The sequence below is a fragment of the Pygocentrus nattereri genome, chromosome 9, assembly GCF_015220715.1.
Source record: "Pygocentrus nattereri isolate fPygNat1 chromosome 9, fPygNat1.pri, whole genome shotgun sequence".
Lineage (NCBI taxonomy): Eukaryota > Metazoa > Chordata > Actinopteri > Characiformes > Serrasalmidae > Pygocentrus > Pygocentrus nattereri.
Genome location: NC_051219.1, coordinates 31,481,190 through 31,506,938, shown reverse-complemented (window position 1 = coordinate 31,506,938; position 25,749 = coordinate 31,481,190). Strand labels below are relative to the sequence as shown.

General features: G+C 39.6%; 1 protein-coding gene across 7 annotated transcripts in view; it reads left to right on the top strand.

Moving 5' to 3' along the window:
- Positions 1-15,373, top strand: part of scn8aa (sodium channel, voltage gated, type VIII, alpha subunit a) — a 74,057-nt gene extending 58,684 nt beyond the window's left edge. For 6 of the 7 annotated variants that reach the window (XM_017707628.2, XM_037541315.1, XM_017707637.2 and 3 more), the window contains 7 exons: positions 2,904-3,026; positions 8,599-8,883; positions 9,162-9,215; positions 9,299-9,436; positions 9,527-9,631; positions 9,725-9,995; positions 10,226-11,373. In XM_017707628.2, coding sequence (XP_017563117.1) covers positions 2,904-3,026; positions 8,599-8,883; positions 9,162-9,215; positions 9,299-9,436; positions 9,527-9,631; positions 9,725-9,995; positions 10,226-11,373 — 2,124 coding nt within the window. Of the gene's footprint in view, positions 1-2,903; positions 3,027-8,598; positions 8,884-9,161; positions 9,216-9,298; positions 9,437-9,526; positions 9,632-9,724; positions 9,996-10,225 lie in introns of all 7 variants that reach the window. The other variant, XM_037541316.1, reaches the window with a different exon arrangement.
- Positions 15,374-25,749: the final 10,376 nt, after the last annotated feature.

Below are 25,749 nucleotides of genomic sequence, written 5' to 3'. Positions count from 1 at the left end.
TCTGAATGAAGTAAATAATTTTTCAGAATAATTGCTTTGCCTGGCTATAAGCATTGCTTTAGAACCATGGTGTTTTTTGGTGTTGTAAGCCTGGTAGCCTTTTGCTTGCTAACTAGCAGAATAATAATGTTGCACCAGCAGTCATATATAACAGAAGGAGTAGTTTGCAAGTCCAGGTCGGAAACTCCCTTAAGGGGACGCGGCAAGACGGAGTTGACGAGGGCTTGTTAAAAAAATTGGAATGGGCAGTAAAAAAAACATGAAGTTAAAAAAAAAGAAAAAGAAAAACTCTTGATTCTTAATGCTCCACACTACTCCTGCAGTGTCATCAAATATACAACTATATTTTAGCTGTTGGGACTTGGTCCTGTCTATATTTTCCTGCAACTTGGGGTAGTTGGGAGGAACTACATTTCCCAAGCTGGATAAAGAGTGCTATCCACCCTGTCCCACCCACACCTGCTTGTGTTTTGGAAATATTTGCGGTAGAGTGCTGAGATGTAAAGATGTTGGGGACATGCGGCAAACGGTGAGTGTGGCCTCGACATCAGCCATCGCTCTGCCGTGGTTCTGCTTCGTGTCCTGTGTGTGCCCTGTTCCTCTGCTGTCCTGTGCTGTGCTTTTGACACTGTGCTGCTCAGAGGGGCTTCAACAAAGAGACCACCATCATGTCCAGCATGCTTTTGTGTGCAACGGTCTTCCTTTCCCTGTCTGTATGTATATGTGTCTCATTCCTCATTCAGTTTACTACCTTTCTGCTCATGCCATTGTCTTTTTAAGCTCATATTTCTATTTTTCAGTTTATGAGTGTTGAGGGAATGTGTTAGAACTTTTTGTATGTCCTAAATAAAATTAATAGTTTTTATTTGGTGATTGTATCAGTTTATACAGTATCACTGAGTTACTGATCAAGAAAAGTCATCATGGCACTTGCTGTGATTACAGAAATCGAACATATCCAAAGTTGCATAGCCGTCTGAACAGGTCAGACAACTGATAGTCAAAAGCTACTTAAAATACGAATGAGTGTGATTGGTGTGAGTATGGTTCATCAGTCATTTGGCTTATGTTTGGATTATACTTGAATTTCGTTTGCTTCTTTTTATGTTCCTTTTTGTTTTAGTTCCCTGTCTTCATTCGGCCACAGCCACCCATCTCATTGACCTTGCCTTGCAGAGTGAGAGCGTTGGCACATGAGGAGAACTAGAGCTGTGGGGCCATCCCGACTGGCTCAGGGGCCCGGGCCCTCCGTAGAGGGGCCCTCCACGGGCTCAGACTGAGGCTAAAGGTGACAATTACCTGCAAAGATCCAACCTTTAGATGAAGGTGAAAGCTTTATGAGCTAAATGTTCTAAGATAGAAAAGTTGTGCAGCAGCTGCTACAGAGGATTTTAGACATTAGGAGGACATTTTTGTGTAACTAATTTAATGTCTTTATGTTGTTACATCAGCAGTTGTTTTCAGCCCCAGTCTGAAAGATTCCATGCAATTTACATTTTTTGCATTTTTCCTGTTGTACCTCACCCAACATCTTGTGTATTAATTAGCTAATGGGTTGAATCTGGTATGTTGGAGTAGGGAAAACACAATGGGTCTGGGAACCACTGTGATAAAGACTAATGCATTGAGATATATATATACATAGGTATATAGAGCTAGAATAGTGCATATGATGCGTAGAGGTCTCCAAATGCAGGATAAAGCTTTCACCTTTGTTAGAATCCCCTCTGTAAGTTGGTCAGCTTTGGGTGTTGTGTACTTTTGCTGTCTTTGTCAGTGGCTGATTGGAGATGCTCAGATCTGTTTGTTTTCCTTTATACAGGAACTCAAGCCCTGATTTGATGGTCAGTGCCTATCCATGCACATATTTTTCTGAACTCTTTACTGATTTTCATATTTTTTGTCTTGGGCGTTAATCATAAAACTCAAATATTCACCTTTTTCCTCTATAGAGTGCATACACCAGACAGTGAAGCTTCTAGAGCCAGATGATTTTTAAATAGATCTGTGTGTACCTATTACTTTTTTCACCATGACCCTAGGGAGCTTAGAGTGTACACACTTTTTGACCATGTTTTGGATGGCACTTTGAGACTTGTAGGGCTTCAGTTTCTGTAGTATGAACTTGTCCTTACAGTGCTGTCCAGTTAGGTGATCTCCCCTAATCTCCCCCTTTCCTTCATGTTACACTGTGTCACTGTGGTCTTATCAGTCTCTGTAAACTCAATGTGTGAAATCAATGTAACTGCAAACTTGGCATACATGTACATGTTTACCTGTATTCTTTCTCTTAGGTTCCGTTAGTATGTCTGTCTTAAATTGTATGGGATTTTATGCCTCAGCCGAGAGCGACAAGGAGAGACAATGTTAGAAGGGCAAGGGTAAGATTCTTGTAGTCTGTTGGGATTTTTGAACGTCTGCAGGGATATCTCCTCTGCCTCCTTTAACCCTTCCTTACCAGCCCCCACTTCCCCAAGTCCCTGAAGTTTTTCTGTACTAAATGAGCCTGATGTTATGATTCTCTGCCTCCTTTATCCTTGTCTTTGAGTCTTATGCCTCTCTGTCTCTCTCTTTCAACGACAAGTTTTTTTTACAGGTACAAAGAAGCTCACAAGACTCGCCGACATCCCAAAACTAACAGAAATAAACAAACAAACAAAAAAAAAACAGGGGCCTTTCTGCTGCCTCAAAACCCATATATGCCTATAACCCATACTAAACATAACTCTCTCTCTTGAGGATATATACATATATAAAAGCAGTATTATATATGTGTATACCTACCCAAGTACTTCTTTATGTGTGTAAAACAACAGTCGATCAGCTCTAGGACCATCTCTTTCCTAAAGAGCTTTATCCATCTAACAGTCTGGATCCTTTTTTGCTTCTCTGTTTCTGTGTAGGTGTCTATAGTCAGCCTTATAGCTAATGCGCTGGGCTTCTCCGATCTAGGGCCCATTAAATCACTCAGGACACTCAGGGCCCTGAGACCACTCAGAGCATTGTCACGTTTTGAAGGGATGAGGGTAAGAAAAGCTATAGAGCTGATCCTTCTGCATGCCCATTCAACAGTTACAGCATGCTAGAACTGATCAAAAAGAGCAAAAGAAAACAACAATGCCAAAGTCATACCAGGGGGATTTTTAAAAACAGCAACCAATGAAAAGATATCACCCTTTTCATGCTTAACAATACCACATATGCCAATGTTTGAGTCATGATGCAGCTGCAGTAATTTGGACAAAAATAAAAAATCTTTAGAACACAAGTATTCCCCAGTTTTAGTGGAAACTTCTTGTGTTCAACAGATTCATAGTTAATACTTTAAAACAGAAGAAAATGACAAAGATTATTAACTTTATAATACCAAAAAGGCATTTTTTTCAAAGCTGCCTCATCACAAATTATAACATGATTACAAGATCAGCCTTTGTAGCATTTGGCGCCTTAAAAATGTACCATGCAAAAGTATTTTTCAAAAATGGAGATAAACCTCACCATTTCACGGAGTGTTTGATCTGCAATTGGCTGCTCATTTGGCCTGGTTCTCAACCTCTGCTTTTAATGGAGAGCCCCCTTCCCTCCATCTCTACCCTATCCCACTGACCCCACCGCCTTTTGCATCTGTCAGAGAACAACCAGCAGCACAGATCCACCAGACCACTGAACTGACCACGCCACCTGCCCCATGCAGTATCACTTAGAGCCACCTCAGACTGGAAGACCTGTGCCACACAGTTCTTATACTGTGAAGTAATCACTCACGTCTCACCATAATGCACGTTCTCTGCATAGTGCTTACAGCCGTTATGTACAGTACTGTGCACAAGTCTTAGGCTGGCCAAGGAAATAATTTAAAACTTTGTCTGGGCAGAAAGTGTGTTTTTCCTCATAAAATCACTAATACCATTAGAATCAATGCAGATAAACATGAATATAGTAAATTAGTAAAAGACGTGTTTTCAAAAATTTGATTGAAATCTTGTTAAGTAGTTAGAAGGGAGAGGTTTGAAATAGTTCAGCTAAGGGCCCAGACATTAAACTGACAAGCAAGATGTAGCACCAACTAAGGCCAACTGATGATTTTCCTTTAGCCCACAGTTGCCTCTTGTCTCCTGTAAAAATGTGTACTTGAACACATCACAGAGACTACAGCAGATAAGCCACTTACATTCTCAAATTCTTCACCATGTTCTCTTTGAATAGTCATTCAACGCATTAAAAAAAAACAATTCATTTGCTCCTGTGAGTGCAAAGCGCAGCCAACTTTATAAAATGTTTTTCCTTACATTGTGTGTAATTACAGATTTCTACCAGAGAGGTCTCCAAATCTTCAAAAACTACATAGTGCAGTTTTAAAATGCCAGTATGGTAGTGATAGAATAACCAGGCTGCTTTCTGTGTGTGTCCTCTTGAGACTGCCATTTGCTCGCTTTGCTCTTTTTCTATTTCTATTTCTCTACTCATGCGCTATGACTGCCGATGCTGATTTAGTCTGCTTAATCAGCCAAAACAGTGCTGACAAGAAATGACTAGAGCCAGTAGTACAGCACACACTGCACATACTACAGGCAACAGTCAGCCAGCAGTGCTTACCAACAGCCTGATGGCATCCACTGGCTGACAATCAGCTTCATGTATCAGGGCCCTAACACACATACAGACAGAAAAATACAGTTTGTTGTATTAATGTTTATTTGTTTATATTAATGTGAATTTATTTTTTCTGTTGTTTTATCCAAGCAAATAAGTGCTTACTACTCAGATAAATAGCTTTAAATATAATTTTCTCAAGTTGTCCAAGGCATTTGCACAGTACTGTATTCATATATAGTGGATTGTGGAAGGAAACAGCATGGCCTTCAATTACGTCCTACGTCTAGTTTGTTCAGCCATTTTTGCGTAAATCTGAGGCAGTTAATGTAGGTTTTAAGCTGAGCCTTTTCAGCACTCATCTCTGCTTGGTGGTTGTGAGCGGTTGTGCCTGGTTGTTGTCACGTTCAGTCCCTCCTCTCTTACCCATGGACTGGTTGCCTTGAGCTTCTCTTGCCTTTCTACCCCTCACCTCCTTCCTTCCCTCTTCCCCCACCTGCAGCACTGTGCAGCACCTTTTCTCCCCTTCCCCTCCCTCCCTCCTCCTGACCCGTCCATCTCACCCTGTCCACTTCAGCCTGCTCGGCCCTGTGCTGCCCAGGCCAGCGCAGCGCTGTGGGGTAAACCTGCTGGAGCCACGCCTCACCTCTCTTTTGCTTGTCCAGGATCTGCTCAAAGGACTGAAAATAAAGAGAACCTCACACACACAGCAGTGTGGGTGTGAGAGAAAGATATTTGCTAAGCTTCTGTCAATTTTTATACCAAAATGAGCCAAAGCCTCAGGCTTAACAGACCAATTTGACTGGCCTCTGCGACACCTGTAACAAAATGGTGGAAACTGTAATATGTAGAGGACCGTGAATTGAGTATCTGTGCTCTAGGTCCTATACGTATGATAGATATCTCAAGATACATAACCACAATGAAGTTATGGCTTTGAGGATATTTTCATGAAAATTTGTGATTTTCATGAGTCAAAACAGAAGCTTAGGAAATTGACCAGGCAGCCTGCTGGCAGTAAGTGGTTTTATTCACAGCATGGCATTAGGACATAGCACGGTGTTTCCTGTTAGAAGTGGTGGAACTGGGAGACTGGACCCACTAGAGCAGAGAGATGCATATAACTTAAACCCGATTATCATCGCTGTGGCTCAAAATTTGCCCATTTCACTGGGCAAAACTTGTGTCCTCTACAGATTGAACAAATGACCCAAAAATGACAGACAAGATAATTACTGATGTGTTTACTATTTACTGTATTTATTTTTTGCTACATTAATTGCAGGCCTCAAAGGTGGCTTTTTGTTTACAAAGAAATTAGTTTTCCAGAATTCATTTGCCACACTTACCAAACTATATACGTTACTGAAGTCCTACTTAATCATTTTATTTCTTTACCTGATTTATTTTCTTTTATTTATTTATTTTATTTGTTTAGTTTAGATCTTCTAAGAATGTCATTTTTGGGTGAAATGTGGAATGTTATGTATCTAAAGCGCTGTTAAACTGAGTTTTCCCTGTTAGTAATTCAGTTAAATTACATGTACAGCTCAAAGTAACATTACATATTGATAGAAAGAGAACACGTAAATGAATTCTTTATAGTATATTTGAATTATATTAGTCATTGTCTATGTTCATCAACTGTAATGCCATTTTGTTTGAACTGAACAAAAAATAAGAGTTAAAAATGAATAAATGACTTGATAAGGAGACAGCAGCGCAGAGAGGTGAGAAATTTAGTGAGATACTGGTCATCATGATACATGATGCATGATAACTGATACATCAGTATTCTCAACAAAATTGTAATAAATTATTGTTAGTAGAAGGATTTGTATTTTTGTACTTTTGTTATGATTAACATGGACGTACAGTCATTTTAGGCTGTTCTGAAATTGTCCCTGCTTTTCTGATTACTCAGACGATGCATCAAATAATCTTATCTTTGGCAAACATATGTAAATCTCTCTGTGCTGGTGCCCCTCCTGATCCATTTATTTATTGATTTTAACGGTTCTTGAGTTTGCACAAAGATGCCATGTAACACGCATGTCCTGTTCAATTGCCAATGCACATTATGCACTTTTGAAAGCCATTTTCCCTCACTTTTATATCCATGTGTTGATTCTCATGAATAACTGCGATGTCTCTGTGACATTTAAATGTGTGATCTATCAGTAGCCAACAGTGATTCTCCTGACAAATACCTTTTTTTGTGGGTGTCTCTTTGATCCCATATTGTAATAATTACACAATATGATAGAGAATTTGGTTTATTTAGATCTTTGCTATTTTTATTATGTTTAAGGATTATGCAGAATACAATATAAAGGCCCTAGCAGGCTTTCAGTCATTTTGCTAATTTTGCTTCCAAGAGCATTTCCCACAATATATCCTGTCTATCCTGTCTAAAAGTTCTTTCTGTAATGGTCAAATTAATTTCCTTCCAAGTGTCCGTCTTTGACATCAAATGGCTTTAAGGTTATTGGGTTTACTTTTAATACAGGTAACACCCAGTATCTGCCAGGAGAATCCTGCCATTCCAGTGTATCTATTTGTGTGCAAGGAGGGAATATGGCTCCACTGTGGAGTCTGTGAGAAACATGCATGCTCAGCTGCCTGCCCGAGAGCTGCGGCTCGGCCTGCCTAACACGGTTAGCGAGCGTCCAATGGCGCTCCTCTCCTCGCTACTCACTGGTGGATGGGATCTTGAACAGGGCTATGGGGGGACGGTGAGGGAGATGGGGAGTGGGGGTTTGAGTGTATGTAGACCTGCTCTCGCTTGCCAGTGTGATGTTGAAGCTGGGGGCAGCAGGGGGGGTTTAGAGAGTCATTAGGGTAGCGAGGGAGGAGTGGGTGCTGGTAGCCATACAGGTGGAAGGAGAGGTTGTTATGGGGTTGTAGGGTGTGTATTGAGTATGCACTACCTATCTGTATGGCAGCTATTTACGATACTGATCATGTATATAATCATATTTTTAGAACATTAATCCTGAGCCCAGTTTTATGATACATTTACTACCACCGATCTGTTTTTGTGGAAACCTCCAAATATCTAAAAAGTAAAAATATACTATCGTAATGTGTGAAAATCAGAGACCACCCTTCATTTATTTAATGTCCAGTCAAAACAGCCCTTTACATTTTTTTTCCTAGAAGAAATTTCTGAGGTTAAATATAAGATAATCCAGAGTAAAAGAGACTCTCCTAACATCTGTGCAAAACCTGGAAGACCACCAGAACTGTCCCATCAGGTAAACAGTACTTCTTTCATCTTTGAGAGAGAGGGGAAAATCAACTCCACTTTTGCCTCAAATCCGAACGAATCCAAGAAGTGTTTTTGTCCATCCTTCCATTGTTAGAAGACAACATTGTGTGTGTGAAAGGATGTATAACTGTCAAAATGCAGAACATGCCAATAAAACAAAGAAGCTGCTGGTGTTCTCAGAGCAATATATTGGCCACCCCAGAGTCCAGAGCTCAACATCACTGAATGTGTTTGGGATTAATTATATCATGAGAAGCAGAAAATACAACCAAATTCTAAGACTGAACTTTGGAGGTGTGGAAAATACCCTGCAGATTTCTTTGAAAAACTGAATGCAAGCCTTCTGAAAAGAATGGAAGCTGCAATAGTGGAAAAGTATAGACACACCAAATACTTAAACATATGAAGTAATCTGTTTCAGGCTTTTTTTTCCCCTGATGCTGAAAATGAATATCCATTTTGACTGGAGATTAAATTAAGGGTAGTTACTGATTAATAAATTTTTAAGAAAACATCAATAAACAAAGTAAAAAAAAATAAACACTGAATAACACAAGTATTTTCAAATACAGAATTGAAGTGGTTAAAAATGATTGTAGAGCGCCATACAAATATGAAGCTGCTGTGTATGTGTCTGTACGTAGGTGTTAGTACTTGTGTGTGTATATGTGTGTGTATCTGCCCATTTCTGGTCTCTCACATTACATTGCCTTATCTCTTCTACTTTGCTCTAGGTGGTAGTCAACGCCTTGGTGGGTGCCATCCCTTCCATTATGAATGTGTTGCTGGTTTGCCTCATCTTTTGGCTGATTTTCAGTATCATGGGAGTCAATCTGTTTGCTGGCAAGTATTACTACTGTTACAATGAAACTGCAGAGGGATACTTCGAACCAGAGGAGGTTGACAACAAAACACAGTGCTTTGAGCTTATCTATCAGAATTTCTCTGAAGTACGTTGGAAGAACGTCAAGATCAATTTTGACAATGTGGGTGCTGGCTACCTGGCTCTCCTTCAAGTGGTAAGACTTATCTTTCATGACCCTTATGCTTGCATACAATGATCTGATCAGTATTTCCAGCATTGTAGTTTTTGTGTTACAAACTGAAATTTAGTGTTTCCTTTATCAAATGCAGTGGAAGGAGGAATATATTCTATATTAAGAATATAAAACTCTTTACTAATGCATAGTCCAGCTTATGTATTGGAGCAGTGTGCCATTTGGACGTTTTTGAATGGTTGCTTATATTTTAGTTGATTTCTAATCTTTTATTAATGGATCTATAATTTTTCTCAAAGGCTACTTTCAAAGGTTGGATGGACATTATGTATGCAGCTGTTGACTCACGAGGGGTATGCATTTAACAGCTGAGAATACAATTCACATGTCAGTTCTACAGCACTGACAGTTGTTAACAGTCTTATTGTCTTGTTAGGTGGAGCAGCAGCCCTTGTATGAGGACAACATCTACATGTACATTTACTTTGTCATCTTCATTATTTTTGGCTCTTTTTTTACTCTTAACCTGTTCATTGGTGTGATCATCGACAATTTCAACCAGCAGAAGAAAAAGATAAGTCTCTTCGCTTATTTAATTTCCAAACAGTTATACTGCTGCTTATGCACTGAATGGATTATAATTAAATATTGTGTGTATCTATACTTTGGAGGTCAGGATATCTTTATGACAGAAGAACAAAAGAAGTACTACAACGCAATGAAGAAACTAGGTTCAAAGAAACCACAGAAACCCATACCTAGGCCACAGGTACCCTAAGCCTTCCTCTCAGTCACCTACATGAACCAGTGAACATATAAGAGGTAACTAATCTCAGTTCTATGTTAAATGTTTCCTTTTTAGAACAAGGTCCAGGGGATGGTGTTTGACTTTGTGACGCAGCAGGTCTTCGACATCTCCATCATGATCCTGATCTGTCTGAACATGGTCACTATGATGGTGGAAACAGATGATCAGTCTGATGAAACAGAGAACATCTTGTACTGGGTCAACTTCATCTTCATCGTAATCTTCACCTCTGAGTTTGTCCTCAAGCTCTTTGCCCTGCGCCATTACTACTTCACCAATGGCTGGAATATCTTTGATTGTGTCGTGGTCATTTTATCTATCGTTGGTAAGTAAACATCCATCTTGTTTTTGTGAGGAGGGGAACATTTAACCTTAAATACATGGGATTTATCTTACTGAAATGTATAGGTATGTCTTCCCGAAATACAGCATTTTGCCATATTACTGCATGTAATTGTTGCACATAACAGCAGTGAAAAAAGACATAATGATTCAGATTCTGCTCCCTTTGCTAACTGTTGTTCTTCTGTGTGTGTCTTATTTGCCATGCCATAGGTATGTTTCTGGCGGATTTGATTGAGAAGTACTTTGTGTCACCAACGTTGTTCAGGGTCATTCGTCTGGCTCGAATTGGACGTATCCTGCGTCTGATCAAAGGGGCCAAGGGCATCCGGACATTGCTGTTTGCCCTGATGATGTCACTGCCAGCTCTGTTCAACATAGGCCTGCTGCTTTTCCTGGTCATGTTCATCTTCTCCATCTTTGGAATGTCAAACTTCGCTTATGTTAAACGGGAAGCCGGTATTGATGACATGTACAACTTTGAAACCTTTGGGAATAGCATGATCTGCCTGTTCATGATCACCACTTCTGCAGGGTGGGATGGCCTGTTGGCTCCCATCCTCAACTACCCTCCAGACTGTGACCCTAATAAAGAGAACCCAGGCACCACAGTAAAGGGCAACTGTGGCAACCCTTCGGTGGGAATCTTCTTTTTCGTCATGTACATCATCGTCTCTTTCCTGATCGTGGTAAACATGTACATTGCTATCATTCTGGAGAACTTCAGTGTGGCGACAGAAGAGAGCGCAGACCCGCTATGTGAGGATGACTTTGAGTCTTTCTATGAGATCTGGGAGAAATTTGACCCCACGGCCTCACAGTTCATTGCATTTGCAAAGCTGAGTGATTTTGCCGACACTCTGGAGCACCCACTGAGGGTGCCGAAACCCAACACTATAGAACTGATCGCCATGGACCTGCCCATGGTGAGCGGAGACCGCATCCACTGCCTGGACATCCTGTTTGCCTTTACCAAGCGTGTCCTGGGTGACAGCGGCGACCTGGACATGATGCGCCAGCAGATGGAGGAGCGCTTTATCGCCTCCAATCCTTCCAAGGTGTCATTTGAGCCCATCACCACAACTCTGCGTCGCAAGCAGGAGCATGTGTCTGCTCAGGTCATCCAGCGGGCTTACCGTGCTCACCTGGTGCGCCGGGGCTTCATCTGCAAACGGCTCCTTGGCAGCAGCAGGCTGGAGAACGGAGGGACCAACCAGGACAAGAAGGAGGGAACGCCCTCTACTGCCTCACTGCCCTCTTATGACAGTGTGACCAAACCTGAAAAAGAGAAACTGGATGAGAGCGAAAGCAAAGGCAAGAAGGGCAAAAACCAAAAAGACGTGAAGGAATCTAAGTGTTAGAAGTACAGCAGTGGTTATATAGCAAAATGAGACATAATTGGGATGAAACTCTGTATCCGTTCTAACAAATGTACAAAAAAAATCATTTTCAATGAAAACCCAGAAAATCAGAAAAAAAAGTTGTTTACAAATGTCACAGATGCACCAGTGAAGAGAAAGCAGCTTGGTTTCTTACCACTTTGAATACGACCAAACCAAACCATAGTGAACTTGCTGTGTGGCTTCTGTGCTCACTGACCAATATCTTACTGCTCAAACAGCAGCCGCTGAGGCAAAAATAACTGAAAACCTTATGAAAGGCCCATGGCAGACATCTTCAATAGGGACCACCTGCCATAGGACCACGCGGTATACAGAGTAGATGTTTTGAAGATGGATTCTTTTACACCACCAAGTGTGGAGTTCAGCATTCCTCCACTACGGATTTACCCCTAACAAACACTACACTGCCGAAATCCAGTGGACACCTCCCACTTGGTACAGGGAGGTTTCCAAAACGTCATTCGACCGTTGGAGAGGAACAGTTCTCAGCAGAGTTGACTGAAATGAGAGAAGATGCAGAGAAAATGAAAAGAAAAAAAGAAAGAAAAAACAAAACCCAGAACATTATGCAAGGGTTTTCAGTTGTATGATTAATATACTTGCATCTTTACATTATTTGATCAGCAAAAAAAGGTGGTTAAAAAAAAGAAACGTTCAGCCCATGTCACTAGTCTTTTCATCATCTCTTTGTTATACTTACATAAAAAAGAATTTTTTACATGGGCTTTCACACTGCAATTGGGTTGGGGTCATTTATCAGGGTTTCGAGTTGGGCTGAAAGGGACTTGCTCAGACCAGGTTCCAGATAAATAAGTAATTAATTGTGCTCGTTCAATGCATAGAAATGACTTGCATGGTGGCATGTTTTGATCAGAAATCATGCATGTGTAATCATAGTCCACTTGACACTTCTGCTCAGACCACGAATGTGGCTTGAACATAAGTTTGAGGCTGTCCACTGGTAAAACATTTCAGTAATTTCACTGGAAAGCGAAAAATTGGTAATATTCAAATATTGGGTTTGACAAATAGTGTATTCGTACTTACCCCGTCATCAGCATTGCTTTGCAACTAACCAACTCTCACATCATGCAAAACTCTAGATAGCTGAAGTCAGTGGAATATCAAAAGATTTTTTTTACAATACACACTGCCCTAGACTTTAACTTATGGAAAGAGTACTATTTAGAAAAAGTTAATTCAAATCAAATCTTGGGCAGACAACCCTGATTTGTTTTTATTTCCACCAGCAATATGATTTGACCCTTAATTTCTGGTCTTTTATGTGCAATCAAGGGTCTTTTTAACAATGAAACTACATATATTCAATGGTTGCAGCAAGCCACAATGCCATTTGTAATCTCTTACACTGATTTGTCTGTGAGTCGGGACCAGACCTCAATTGGAGGTGACCTCTTTAACATACATTTTTTGTAGAGACAGTTATTTGTTTTAAAGGTAATACATGCTCATGGTGACCATATCAGGGGTTGTCTGGTTTGTTAGAAATGTTTTCGTCTTGGAGAAGAAGTAAAAAAGGAGAGCAGTCGGGTAGTAGTTTTGAATGTGTCTACAGCTTTTCACCAGTTTTAGGGTTGTGGGGTAGCTTTGACTGTTGGTAGAATGATACAGTGAGTACTGTTTAGGGCATAGACCTTATCCAGCATGCATGCTATGTACTTGAGGCCTGAAGCTCTTGTCTGAGAAGGCAGAAATATGCAGATTCTTTCAAGTAAAGGCGAAGGACGCTTTAGTTGTCAGATGTTAAGCAGTGCATCTCGGCAAGGGATCTAGCTGTGGAAATCAGACAGCTCACCTGTTCTTTAAATGCCATTTGTTTTGGTAAAAATGCCTATATGTCAACGTCAAAGACACTACGTTTGGCACCTCTCGAGCAAACTGCCATCTACTTTTGCTCTTGAGGCGAAGCAAATTGTTAAGCCTTGGAAGAGAACAAAATGTCTTCTCTATCTCAATGTTCTTTCATTCTACATTTCTTTTAAAGGATTCCTGTCATTATGGCGTGGGCTGTCCGAGTGCGTGTCCATAAAGGAATTGGAGAACAAATTTCAGAGCTAAGATCAGTAGTCAGGAGTCCTTTCATACTACGGTCTTCTGAAAAAAAAGGCGTTTTCTTTTTACAGTTGCTCTTACCTGCCATGCTTTTCTCTGCCGTCACCACCCTGTAGATGCAGAAGGTGATGAGGACAAGTCCCAGTAATAAACAGGGCACTCTACGCCACTGGAGTCTGGAGAACACACCATCAGAGCCTGTGCGTGCGTGTGTGTGAGTGTATGTGCGTTTTTGTGTATTCAGTGTTTACAGCCCCACTCCCCCTTCCTCTCAGACCTGTCTATGGGTCTGTCTACTGCCTGTCTCCAAATCAGTGTGGGAACTATGGACTCCAACCAAATCGGTGCCCAGTGAAAAGCATAGACTACCATGCAATTTCTCCTAACACCCCCCTCCCTTAATCCTGGTTGTACTGTGTTGTAAAATCACATTTACACGCTGTATGACGTATTAATGTATCATTCAGTGGGGGCTATGATGTACATGGCACAATTGCTGAAAAGTGAAGAATAAACTTGAGAGAGACGATAAGTATTGTAATATACGCTTTTCTTTTAAACAGCATGCATTGTTGTGGTTTTTGTAAATACAGAATTTTACAGATGAAGTACTACTATTAATCGGATTATAACAACAATGTAAGAATGGCTTCCAGCTGATTCCCTTGTCAAATTTGTTACCTTTCTTTTTCTTTTCTTTCTTTTGTTATTTTTTAACACTTCACATTGTTGAGGGGAACTGAATGATATATTGTACCATGGATACTATATTAGACAAACTATACAAATATATATATAAAAATACGTAATATATGTATATGTATGAGAGCATATATATAAATGAGCACTGTCACATTTTGTTTATATGCAACACGTCCAGTGGATGTCAAAACCTTTTTTGTGTTTGGGGACAAGTTCACGCACGATTTTTATTGGAGCTGCTTGGAACTTGATACTGTATGATGACGATTATACTACCAGCACACCTTTGTGAATCCCAAGTACTAACTTTCTAAAGGCCCACACACGACCACACACATGTGCACATATGCTCCATCTTACTTACGGACAACGTGATCACACACTGAGTCTGAAAAATCAAACAGTCACCGAGATGCTAATGTAACGCATTTCTCTAAGGCCTCCCCAAACACTTCAGTGCCGTAACTAATTCTTAAACCAGATCACTGGGTTTTTTTTTTATCTCTCAATACATCCGTTTGCTCCTTTTCAGTTTGTATGTGTTCATCGGTTTGTTTCTGATGTTACTTCACAAATTGTGTGTGCCTTTTTCTGCGTTTTTCTCCACGCATTTTCTCAATCGCTTTTTTCCTGCAGTCTTGGAGGATGGTGCCAAATTGAACAACCTATGGAGGGGGAAGAGAGGGGAAATTAAAAATGGAGCACAATGCAAATCAGGGACTTTGAGTCTGTACAAGGTGTCTGACTTACTGCCAGAGGAATACCTATACAAACCAGGAGGGGGGGAGCCCACTTCTCCTAGATTTGGTGTTACGAAACTGTTCAGATGTTCTGTTTTCTGTGCTTTGTGTATCATCCACTTGGCTTGTGAAAAGAAAAATAGCTTGCCTTCTGATTTTTGTGTTCTTTCCATCGGAGACTCACTTTTGTATCAGTATTCAGTTATTGGACTGTTCCATTTTGAGCATGATAAAAAATGCTTTTTCCATTTTGCTGAAAAAGAATTCAAAAGTGCTTTTCAAACTGTTGTTATTGTTTGACACAGTGTTGTAGGAGGACATATTATGGTGTGTGTGTGTGTGTGTGGCACAACCACTTGGACTCTTAGTAAGAACATATAAAATTATCTTCATTTGAGCACGAACCTTTTTATTAACAATAAAGCAGCCTTCCAGTTATAAAATGTGTGTACTGCTTTCATTGAGGACAAAAATGTGACAACACAACAGCGCTAAACCGTTGACCTGCCGGCTTCTCTCTACAAATGTGAAAATCATTAAAAAATGTACATAATGCCTTATCAAGTTACAGCATCTGCAATTTTGCCCAAAAGTCAAGAGACCACCCTTCATTTAATTTCCATTCATAATGGCCCTTAAGTGAAAGTTTCATTTTTCAGGGTCTGAAGAAAAGCAGAAAACAAACAGCAAATTACACGGAAGCTTCAACAACTGAACAGTATTTCATTTTGTTTCAGTATTTAATGTGTCCACACTTTGCTTTTATTACAGCTTTCATTCTTTTCATGAGACTCGCTGTCAAGTTTTGACATATATCTGAAATCCGCAGGGATATTTTTCCACTCACCCAAAGTTCAGTCTTAGAAGTTGGTTGTGTTTTCAGCTTCTCATAATCAAAGTAATGCCTATTGCACATGGTGTGGTCAATCCATTGTTCTGAGAACACCAGCAGCTTCTTTTTTGTCTGTTTCCTTTTTCTCAGTTACCGCTTCTTGAGTGTTGAATTGTCTTCTCACAGTGGGTGGTTGATCATCTTTCTGTCAAATATGAAAGTGCCGTTTATCTGATGGGACAGTTTTGGTGGTCAGGCTGGTCTTGCACGGTGGTTGGGAGTCCCATTTTCTCTGTCTTCTATTTCTTTTTTTAGCTTCGGTTTTGGATTTTTTTCTTTCGGTTTTTTCGGTTTTCGTTTTTTTTTTTCACTTATTTTTCTTTGACTTTCCTCTTTTTTAAGTAAGTTGGTTATCTTACATCTAATCCTCTTAGAAACATCTTAAAAAGGAATAACTTGTACTGTTGTGTTGTTTTGACAAGAAATTAAATAAATGAAGGGTGTTTTCTGACTTCAGTACTTCAATATGGCCCAAAATGGCCTGGAAAAGAAGTCTGTTACGCTGACTTACATTTAAAGTAAAGTATGTTTCTTTCTTCTGTAAAGCTACCATTTTGGAGGTAAAAGGTTTTGTTCTCACAACAGCAAAACGCTCTTGAAAATAAAGGTTACTCAACCGTTCTTAGCTTGGATATATCATTGTTGCAACACCCTTCACTTCGAACGTCAATTTAATAAGCCATTCAAATGCATAGGCAACACCCTACTTTCTAATTTTGGGGAGCATGTCATTCTGCAGAGGGCTGTGAGCGTGAAATTGAGATGAGACTCTCAAAGCCTCACGCAAATAAGGCTTAAACAACATTCTCACTGCACCTACTGCAGATCACACGACTGAAAGCCACCAAGTCATGCTTTTTGCAGGCAGATCAATACAAAGCTATTAGCAGTGTGCTGAGGTATCAGTGACACCCCTGTGACTGGCCGACCTGACCGAGGATTGATCTTAGCCTCTGGCTCTTACAGCGATTGATTTGTGCCTTTTACAGCATTGTGTTTGTGGAAATGAATCGCGGCCAAGGCAGCTGGTCTTGGAGGTGGGGTTGGTGGATCCTCTCACATTTTTCCTTTTTCATCCAAATCTCAATCTGCCACATCTGCGGTAAACATTATAGTCCATGGATAATAATTTCTCCATATTTTCAGAGGAGCAGAAAACCTGATGACTCAAACTTGTTTGGAAGATCAGTGCCAAACGTACATAAACGCTGAAGGGCCAAGAATTTGCTTGTCTTTTTACTACTTTTTTACATGATAAGTTATTTTCATTTGTTTTCATGAGATATCGTGCTATTTATGTCATCATCATGGCAAAACAAAGCTTGTGTTCTCAAGATCTCAAGTTATATCATTATCATGACATAACCGACATTGGGCCTCATTCAGCAGTGATTTTTTTTTTTCCCTAAATTTGTTCTTGAGAAACTCGGCAAAGAACAAATCCTAAATAAGAAAACGTTGATGAATGTCAGAATCTTTGTGAAAACTGCATACGTTGATTTTAAGAAGAAATTTCTCCTTAAGAACAGTTGGTGAATGAGGCCCATTGTTTTTTTGAGATAACTTTCATTATGTTCTGATAATGACACATAACCTAAGATCTCAAGAAAACACATGAAAATAACCCGTAATCCAGGAAAAATGGTAAAAAGAAAATATGCAAATCGATGGGCTTCTGTACACACACACACACATGCTGGCTTTTTCCATTTCAAGGAATCAGTTTTTTGGACTTTTTTTGGAGTTTCAGTTACATACAGCTCTTCCCCAAAAAACAGATTTTTCATCTTAATAACCACTTTTATATTTGTTTGCATCAAATAACACTGTGATGTTAAACCTCATTATAATGAAGTTGTAATGGAGGGGAATGTTATAGGATGGAATGTTTGAGGTTACATTGGCTGCCACACTCTGTTGTCAAGGTTAGAACCTCTAGCGTCAGTAAACATCTTTTTAGTGAACATTCCAACATTCTGTATTCCAACATTCCAACATTTTGTGTGACAGGGTGGGCAGGTTATGCTTGATGGACCCTTTCAAGGATGAAAAACAACAAACCATCAACGCGGAATAAAAGTAAAACTTACCAGCTGTGGAACAGAGCTAATCTGAAGACTGAAATGATGTCACTTTCTCTTCCTGTCCTTTAATGAGTGACATCATTTGTAATTGTAAATATACTGATGTGACAGAATGGGAAGCAAAACTCAGATAAATTGTTATATTTTTCTTAAAATGAATGTTTTCTTTTATCAAATTTATGTACTATGCCCTGTCCAAGGTGTTTCCGCTGGGATAGCACCACTCTCCACAACCCAGAAGGATAAGCGGTTTAGAAAAAGTGTGTGTGTGTGTGTGGTATGTATACTGCTAATGTGGAAACAGGTGAAAGACTGATGCTGACTTTTTTCCTGACTTCTATTTGAGATTTTGAAAGATGTAGAAATGCATGTAAAAAAAGTCTTTTCTCTTGCAATAAAAAGTACATATTATGTTAAATTGGAATTCCACATTTTTCCATAATTTCTGCATAATTAAATCATTGAAATGGAAACAAAGTCATGTGCAATGGTTCAGTGAACAGACCTCAGATTTCTTTACAGTGGAGGTGATAGGAACCAGGGGTCACACAAACATAGTCACTTTATTTATAAACCAGAACCACCAGTGAAACTTCTCACACCTTCTGAGTTTTTAAAGTTGATTTTATATATAATTTAATTCAAAGGAAAAAAATCATTCCTCCTTTTACATTAAAGCATGTTTTAGGCCAAAGGTTTATTGCAAAACTATAGTAAAACAGTGTAACAGGCATTGGGCAACATATCTTTAACCATTTGGTGAACTATGTTGAATATGGATGGGTTTCTCTAAAGTGGCACATCTGGTTTTGAAAAATCATAGGAATTCCCCTTTAATGATGAGCTTTACTTAATATACTTGAGCATAAATACATTATATATTTTTGTTCATTTACATGTGGTATTGAACGCTGTGGACTCAATTGACATGGAATGACTTATAACAGGAGTATAATACTCACTTATCACAGGTGCCCATGAGCTTCTATTGTAAATGAACTTTCTATTATTTTACTAGACAAAAGGAAATGTGTCAAATGATTGTGGGAATTAATCTTATGCTACAGAAGAGGCAGATAAAGACTAGGCTGAGAAGTGATGAAGTATTGCTTCCATTTTTTAAATTGTTTTATTTTTTGCTGCTTTTCCCCACATAATTCTATTCAGTTTCTATTTAGTTTACATTCTTTTTTTGCCACCCTCTTCCACCACTTTTTTTGCTGCTCCATCCATCCCTCTCTCCATACCCATCTCTCTCTCTCTCTCTATCTCTCTCATTCTTCCTCCTCCATTTCACAGAGTCCTTCCTCTGCTTCCCTCTCTGCTGGTCACATGGGTTCCGCTGTCATTTTTTCAACTCCCCTCTTCCTGCTTGGAACCCCTTCAGACCTTATGGCGCACTTTTTTCCCTTCAGGTTTTTTTTCTATCCACTCATGCAAATGAATCTATATGGCGAGACCTGGTCTATATCCCCAAAAGTCTGTCTCCTGCTGCTTCGCGTGCAGAGGTGCGTATGTGCTTTGTGTGTGTGAGAGGGAGAGAGAGAGGGAAGGAGTGGGAGGGAGATAGGGTGCGGCGGAGCACTGCAGTGCAGATAAATGAATGCACCATTGGTGGCTGAGTCAGCAGCCCACTCCCAGTTTGGCCCCCTGCCTGCGCCGACCTGCTACATACATGCGCAGAACACGCACACACACACATACTACAGCACAGGCAATATGGCTCCAGCCTCCAGAAGGGTGGGTGAGCGCTGCTGATAAAATGGTGAGAATAACGGTTCATGAAAACATGGAGGCTCACAGTCTGACCCAATTTCAGCATGACTACACCTACAGAATAAAACCATGGTAACGTATGAATCATCTAAACAGCAGTGTTTTGTTTTTTTTTATTATTATTAAATAAAGTGTTCTCTTCCTTAACATTGATGTGTGCTATTTATTCTGAAGTAGGAGAGCAGCTTAAAGGGGAACTCTTTTTTCTGCTAAATTTAGTCATTAAAAAACAAAACCAAAATCATTCAGTGGTTTGATGCAAAATGCTAAAAGCAGATTTCTTTACAGTGCTGACAGGAACCACTGAATTCATCTGACAGTCTGACGAACTGAAGTGCTTCCTCACATAACATTGTTACACAAAATGGTTATAAATATTCCGTATAATATCTGAGACACTGTTTTGTAACAGTTTTAGTATCTGGTTTTAGCTATATGCTTTGTAAATAAATGAATTCAAAAAAGTAAACACAGGTTGGACAGATACATGGAGGGCAGTGTAAGGCAAAATAGTCCCCAAAAAACCTGTACATGTAGGTTCACTGGTTATTTTGGACAGTATATAAAATGGCAATAATTGTGTTGTAGACATTATACGTTTCTATATGATGAACCATTTCACAACAAAGCACTCTGAATGACTCTGTTCACATCTTAATGATTGAGATGAATCTGGATAATAATTGAATTATGCAGGTATTTTGAAAAACTGGTGCAATACCCCTTTAAGATGTAAACAAAGTCATTCAAAGCTCAGTCAAAGAACGTTATTACACAAAATGGTTATGAATACGCTGCCTGACATCTGGAACACCGTTTGAGATTAAAATTTGGCGTAAAACATTCCCTTTGAAAATGCGTTAATGGTGGATACGTGCATGGTATAGTAAGACGGGAAAAGTCCACACTATTATTTTCCTCTTACCAACATTACATATAAAAACTCAAATCAATTTGCTTAGTAAAAAAATGACTATACTTTTGTTGTAAACATCACAACCCCTGGTTCCCATCATCAACACTGTAAGTTTCTTCACAATGAACCATTTCATTTCATTTCAAACCACTCTGAATGGCTTTGTGTACATCTGAATTATTACTGCATTGAATTATGCAGAAAGTTTGAAAGATAGGTGGAATTCTCCTTTAATTAAACATAGTGACATGCTAAAAAGTGTTTAGCTTCTAATCAGAACCTACATGTGGATTTACAGTATATGTATGCACACATGACAGCACACAATCTCTTCCACGATAGGTTTATGTGGAGTTTTGATTTGATTTCACAGAGAAATTCAACTTCAACCGGTAAGAAATAACAGACTTTGATAATGGTGTATGTCTCGAGGCTTTACAAAACCCATTATGAGAATCACTCAGTCGCAAACATTTTCTTATTGATCTCGCTCCCAACGAGCCAGTTTAGAGGACACTGGCAGCTCGGGAAGTTATTAAGTCAGCTGTAGCTGATAAATGGAGTGGTGCTCTGAGGCTCCAATCCTGAGAAGATGGAAATGAATCAATGGGGGGTGGGGGCATTTGTGTCCCTGCCAAATCAGCCATACACCACCTTACCAACTTAGCTGTGCGGTAGACTCCGCCTACCAGTGCTGCATCACCAAAGACAGATGGCAGCATGTTGAGGACTATGGGCAATGTATGCTCATAGAGTACATATGCTATATACTCTGAGTTGTGTGCAGTACTGTACAAAAGTCAAAGATCATGCTATTTTTTTTTACTTGCTGTCAATATGGCCGGAAAATCTGGACTTAAGGAATTAAAAGGAAATGGGACCCGAACCTGTGCGCATTCACAAAGCATCTCAGATTAGGAGTGCAGTTCCTGTCAGTATAATCACTGTACATACAGACCTGAATCATCAAGTTGAGGGCCCTTGGGTACAAATGTTTAGTGGCTCTACCTGGCTTTTTTGCAAGGTCAATGTTTTCTTCATAGGCCAGACAAGGCCTATGCAACACCCTAACGCCAGCAGCCTATCCACAGTGTTGGTACATCGAGTGTAGGTTTTTTTTTTCCTATCAAGAAAAAGTAGCACAATTTTGTGCACATTAATGAGATCACAATTTAACATAAACACAACAAGCAATGCAATACTTCCCTATGAAGGATGCATTCGCTCTTGACAAGGAAAACATTAACTCCAGTGATGACGACATACATTAAAATTAGCTTAAATGGACATAAAGTCGGAAAAAAGCAGCAAAGTTAAAACCCAAACTGTCCAGCAGCCTGGCTAAAGCATACTGCCACGGCAAGGGTGGAAACTTTTGTTTTTTTCGCTTTATATCTTACCTCTGATGATATAGATCACTGCTGAAAAGGACAAATCAACGTTTTAACTCGGGTGGTTGACATCTTATATTTGGCTTTCGAAATAGGCATCTTCTGTCAACGTTTCAGATCTTGCTTTTACAGAACCTGACAACTTAAACGAGATAATGAATGATAGTGTGATGGTTCTAAGGAGCGACTAGAGGACAAAAATTAACTGACATTTAGGAAAGACATGAAGATCGTCAGGATTATGATCATCATTAGCACAAAATTACACTGTGTCCTAACAGCAAGCTGGAGTTCAAATGTACATCATCATTACATCACCCTGAGCTCTGCAGGAAGTCCACACTGGCTACGTCAAGCACGGGTCGAAACATAAACAAAAACAAAAAACAAACCACAGATCTTTTAAAAAAGACCTGCTTTACTGGCTTTACTGGCTTTACTGGTTCGAGACACGTATTTGGCAGAGTTTGTAACGGGTTATGTTTTGTCCCCACATTTAACATCAGTAGTCTGAATAACACCGTCAAAGCAGTATTATACATCCGTGGTAGTGGGCAGCTCGGTTATGCTAAGTTGTATCTACTTAAGCTAGCTAACCTAACTAGCTAATGTTAGCGAATAAACAGTAACATTATTCACCTCTGTAATTTCCAGCACTCTGGCTGTATCTGTCCAAATTGTTTACTGTAAGGGTCGTAGAGATCCATCTCTTATCTTGACTTCATGGAAGACTTACTTGTCATCCATTGTAAGGTGGAACTGCAGAACGACATGATACATCAAAAGCTCATTTATGGTACATTCTATTAAAGCTCCCAATGTGTCAAAACAGCTATGTAGATTTTTTCATAATTGTTCGTGGGGGCCCTCTAGAGGCTCAAGCACCTGGGTACGCGCCCATAAAACCCATGAAGTGAAGATAAGAGATGCTGGTGTTCTCAGAACAATGGACTGACCACCCCAGAGTCCGGAGAAGTGGAAAAGTTAACCAGTTTCTGAGACTGAAATTTGGAGGTGTCAAAAAATATCCCTGGAGATTTCTTTGTGAAGTCTCCTGAAAAAATGGAAGCTATAACAAAGGCAAAGATGGACATGATAAATACTGAAATGAATATGTATTACTTTCAGAGTACTTTGTGTGTGTGTGTGTGCGTGAGTGTGTGTGCATGCATGCGTGCGTGCGTGCGTGCGTGTGTGCGTGTGTGTGTGTGTGTGTGTGTGTGTAGTGTGTGTGTGTGTGTAGTATGTGTTTAAGACTGAAAGCTGATAGCCTGAATGGCGTATTGAATTGCAATCAGATTGATCTGGAATGATTGATCTTGTGCCTTTTCAGAATTTAAAACAGAGAGACAGTGATTCCATATACTGTGACTGACCATCACAGAAGATCAGTTTCTTCCTTCCACTCACTCAGGCAACAAAAACAAGGCACTAGGCAGAGATATAAAAGGAGGGAATTAGAATGTAGGACAAAGCAAGATGATGAGAGCATTGGCCACTGCCTACCCATAAAATTACCCAGCCACCATGCTAATAAAAATGCTCTTTGCTTAAAACTTTCAAACATAATACATCTCTAGGTCCACGATTGTGAGTTCAGACTGTGCCTTCAACATGTGGTGGCAGGATTGCTTGGGAGGGGGGAGCTCTGAGAACTGAGTCTGGAGTTCTGGGCATGTTATGCCTGTAGCTAGAAGGCCAGACGCCATTCATGGCTGATGTAGGACTGAGGAACAGTGCAGATGGGGTGGAGGTGGGGATTGCAAACATTTAGTCATGGGAACAGGTGTTGGTGTGAATTTATAGGGCATTAAATTGGAAGAATGTGGTGTTTCAGACATGTTCCTCCCCCAAACTTCAATTATACGTAACTGATGTGTATATCTCCTTATGTGATGAGTATGCTATTTGCATAAATTACAGTAATACTTTGCACAGACATTCACATTATGTGCAGAATGTCAACTGTAATATTGTACATACTGGTATTTTTGTGTTTCTCGTGACCTTTTGTGTGCCTGTATAAGGAAATTATTAATGCTCTGGCCTGCTGTTGGTTAAGCAAGGGCTCCAACTGGTGGTGTGATTGCAGCATACTGTACACTCCAACAGTTTGCAGTTTCATTACCGTATTCAACAGCATATCTGCAGCCTTCACTTGTTTAAGATTTTAATTCATGCATACCATCTATTACTGTTTTTTTAATATGTTTGGTACATTCCATAAGCCTGAGCATCTTCTCTCCCAATTCAGTATAGGAGGAGAACATTTGAGGATGCCCAATCTAAATGAATACCTGAGAGTTATAGCAGAGATTCAGATCATTTGTAGGTTTTTCATAAACATCTGTAGGGTGAGCTATCCATTTAAAACTTCCATGGCTGTAATAGGGATTTAGGATATGGTCCTCTAAATCATACCTGAATATAGCAAACATGAAGAATCACAAATTCATCTCATTTGTACTGTTGATAACAAAATTACAATAACATAAAGCAAATTCCCCAGGCATTAGCAAGTTCATGTTATGGGGTTACATCTACATGGCTATTCACTGTCAACCAAATCTTGCTTCTTTAGTTTAGGTTTAGTTTGAGGTCAACAGTCAAATCTTTTCTGTAAACACATCCCCAAAACTTCTCTGAACCCACTCAAATAACATCCAAGTGAGCCTGAACAAGGGGCCCCGAACATTTGTCCCATAAATTCCACAGCGTACCTCGTGTTATTATCTTTGATAGTCATTTCTTTTGACCAGCCATTTGAAGATATTACGTCATTATTTCGACATAGTAAGACAACATTCTAATAAAATCGAGGAAAATCATTATTTTGAGATATTAAATCAACATTTGACTGCTATCAGAAACGAAGATACAAACAAATTTATTTATTTTTTTATTTTTTAAATTTATTATTTTTTTATTTATTATTTATTCTCCCCCTGCTGAAATGGGCCATTAGAAAACCCAAAGGGGAATTTGCTTAATGGTTTCCAGTAAAGGCCAATAGTTTCCTGTAGAACACCTTTAGATCACATTATGATTCACTAAGATCCGTTACCCATTAAAAAAGCCAAAAAACATTAGGTGCCCACAGAAACATTTAAGGGTTTCTATGGCCTTCTGACAGTGGGTTTCCCACCCTCATCACCACCACATTTATATACAATAAATAAACGATTAAAGACAATAGATAACGTATTCACTGTGACAGGTCACGGGTCTTATTGCAACTTACTCTCCGTATGCTTACTTATCAGCACATATTTCCTCTCCAGGCGCTTCTTAATCTTCCAATTAAGCACTGAGCAATTATTCCCAGCTGACTTTGTGCCTGTGATCCACTAACTCTATACACGGTATCTGTTGTAAACATGAGCATTTGCGCCCTCTACTTGAAGATCGGGAGAGCATCTTGGCTCTCATTTAAAAATGCAGCTCTGACCAATAGGCCTCATTCTTTCACTCCAAGATCACACAAACTATAAGTCTGTCAGTAATAATAAGGAATAGCAATCATAATACGAAGGAGAAACAATGAAGCAGCCAAAAAGAAAAGTATAATCCACCCACCAGATGTGTAATCTGCCAGGGCTTGTCTCTGAAAGCAGGAGGGACTCCATCCTGGAGGTGAAGTTTAACTCACAATTAGTTGGAGATTTAACACGTAGACCCAACAAATCACTGTGAAGCAACTAAAACTGCAATTATTTGAAGTATTCCAGAATTAAGATTTTGCGATCTGCTTCCCTTGCTG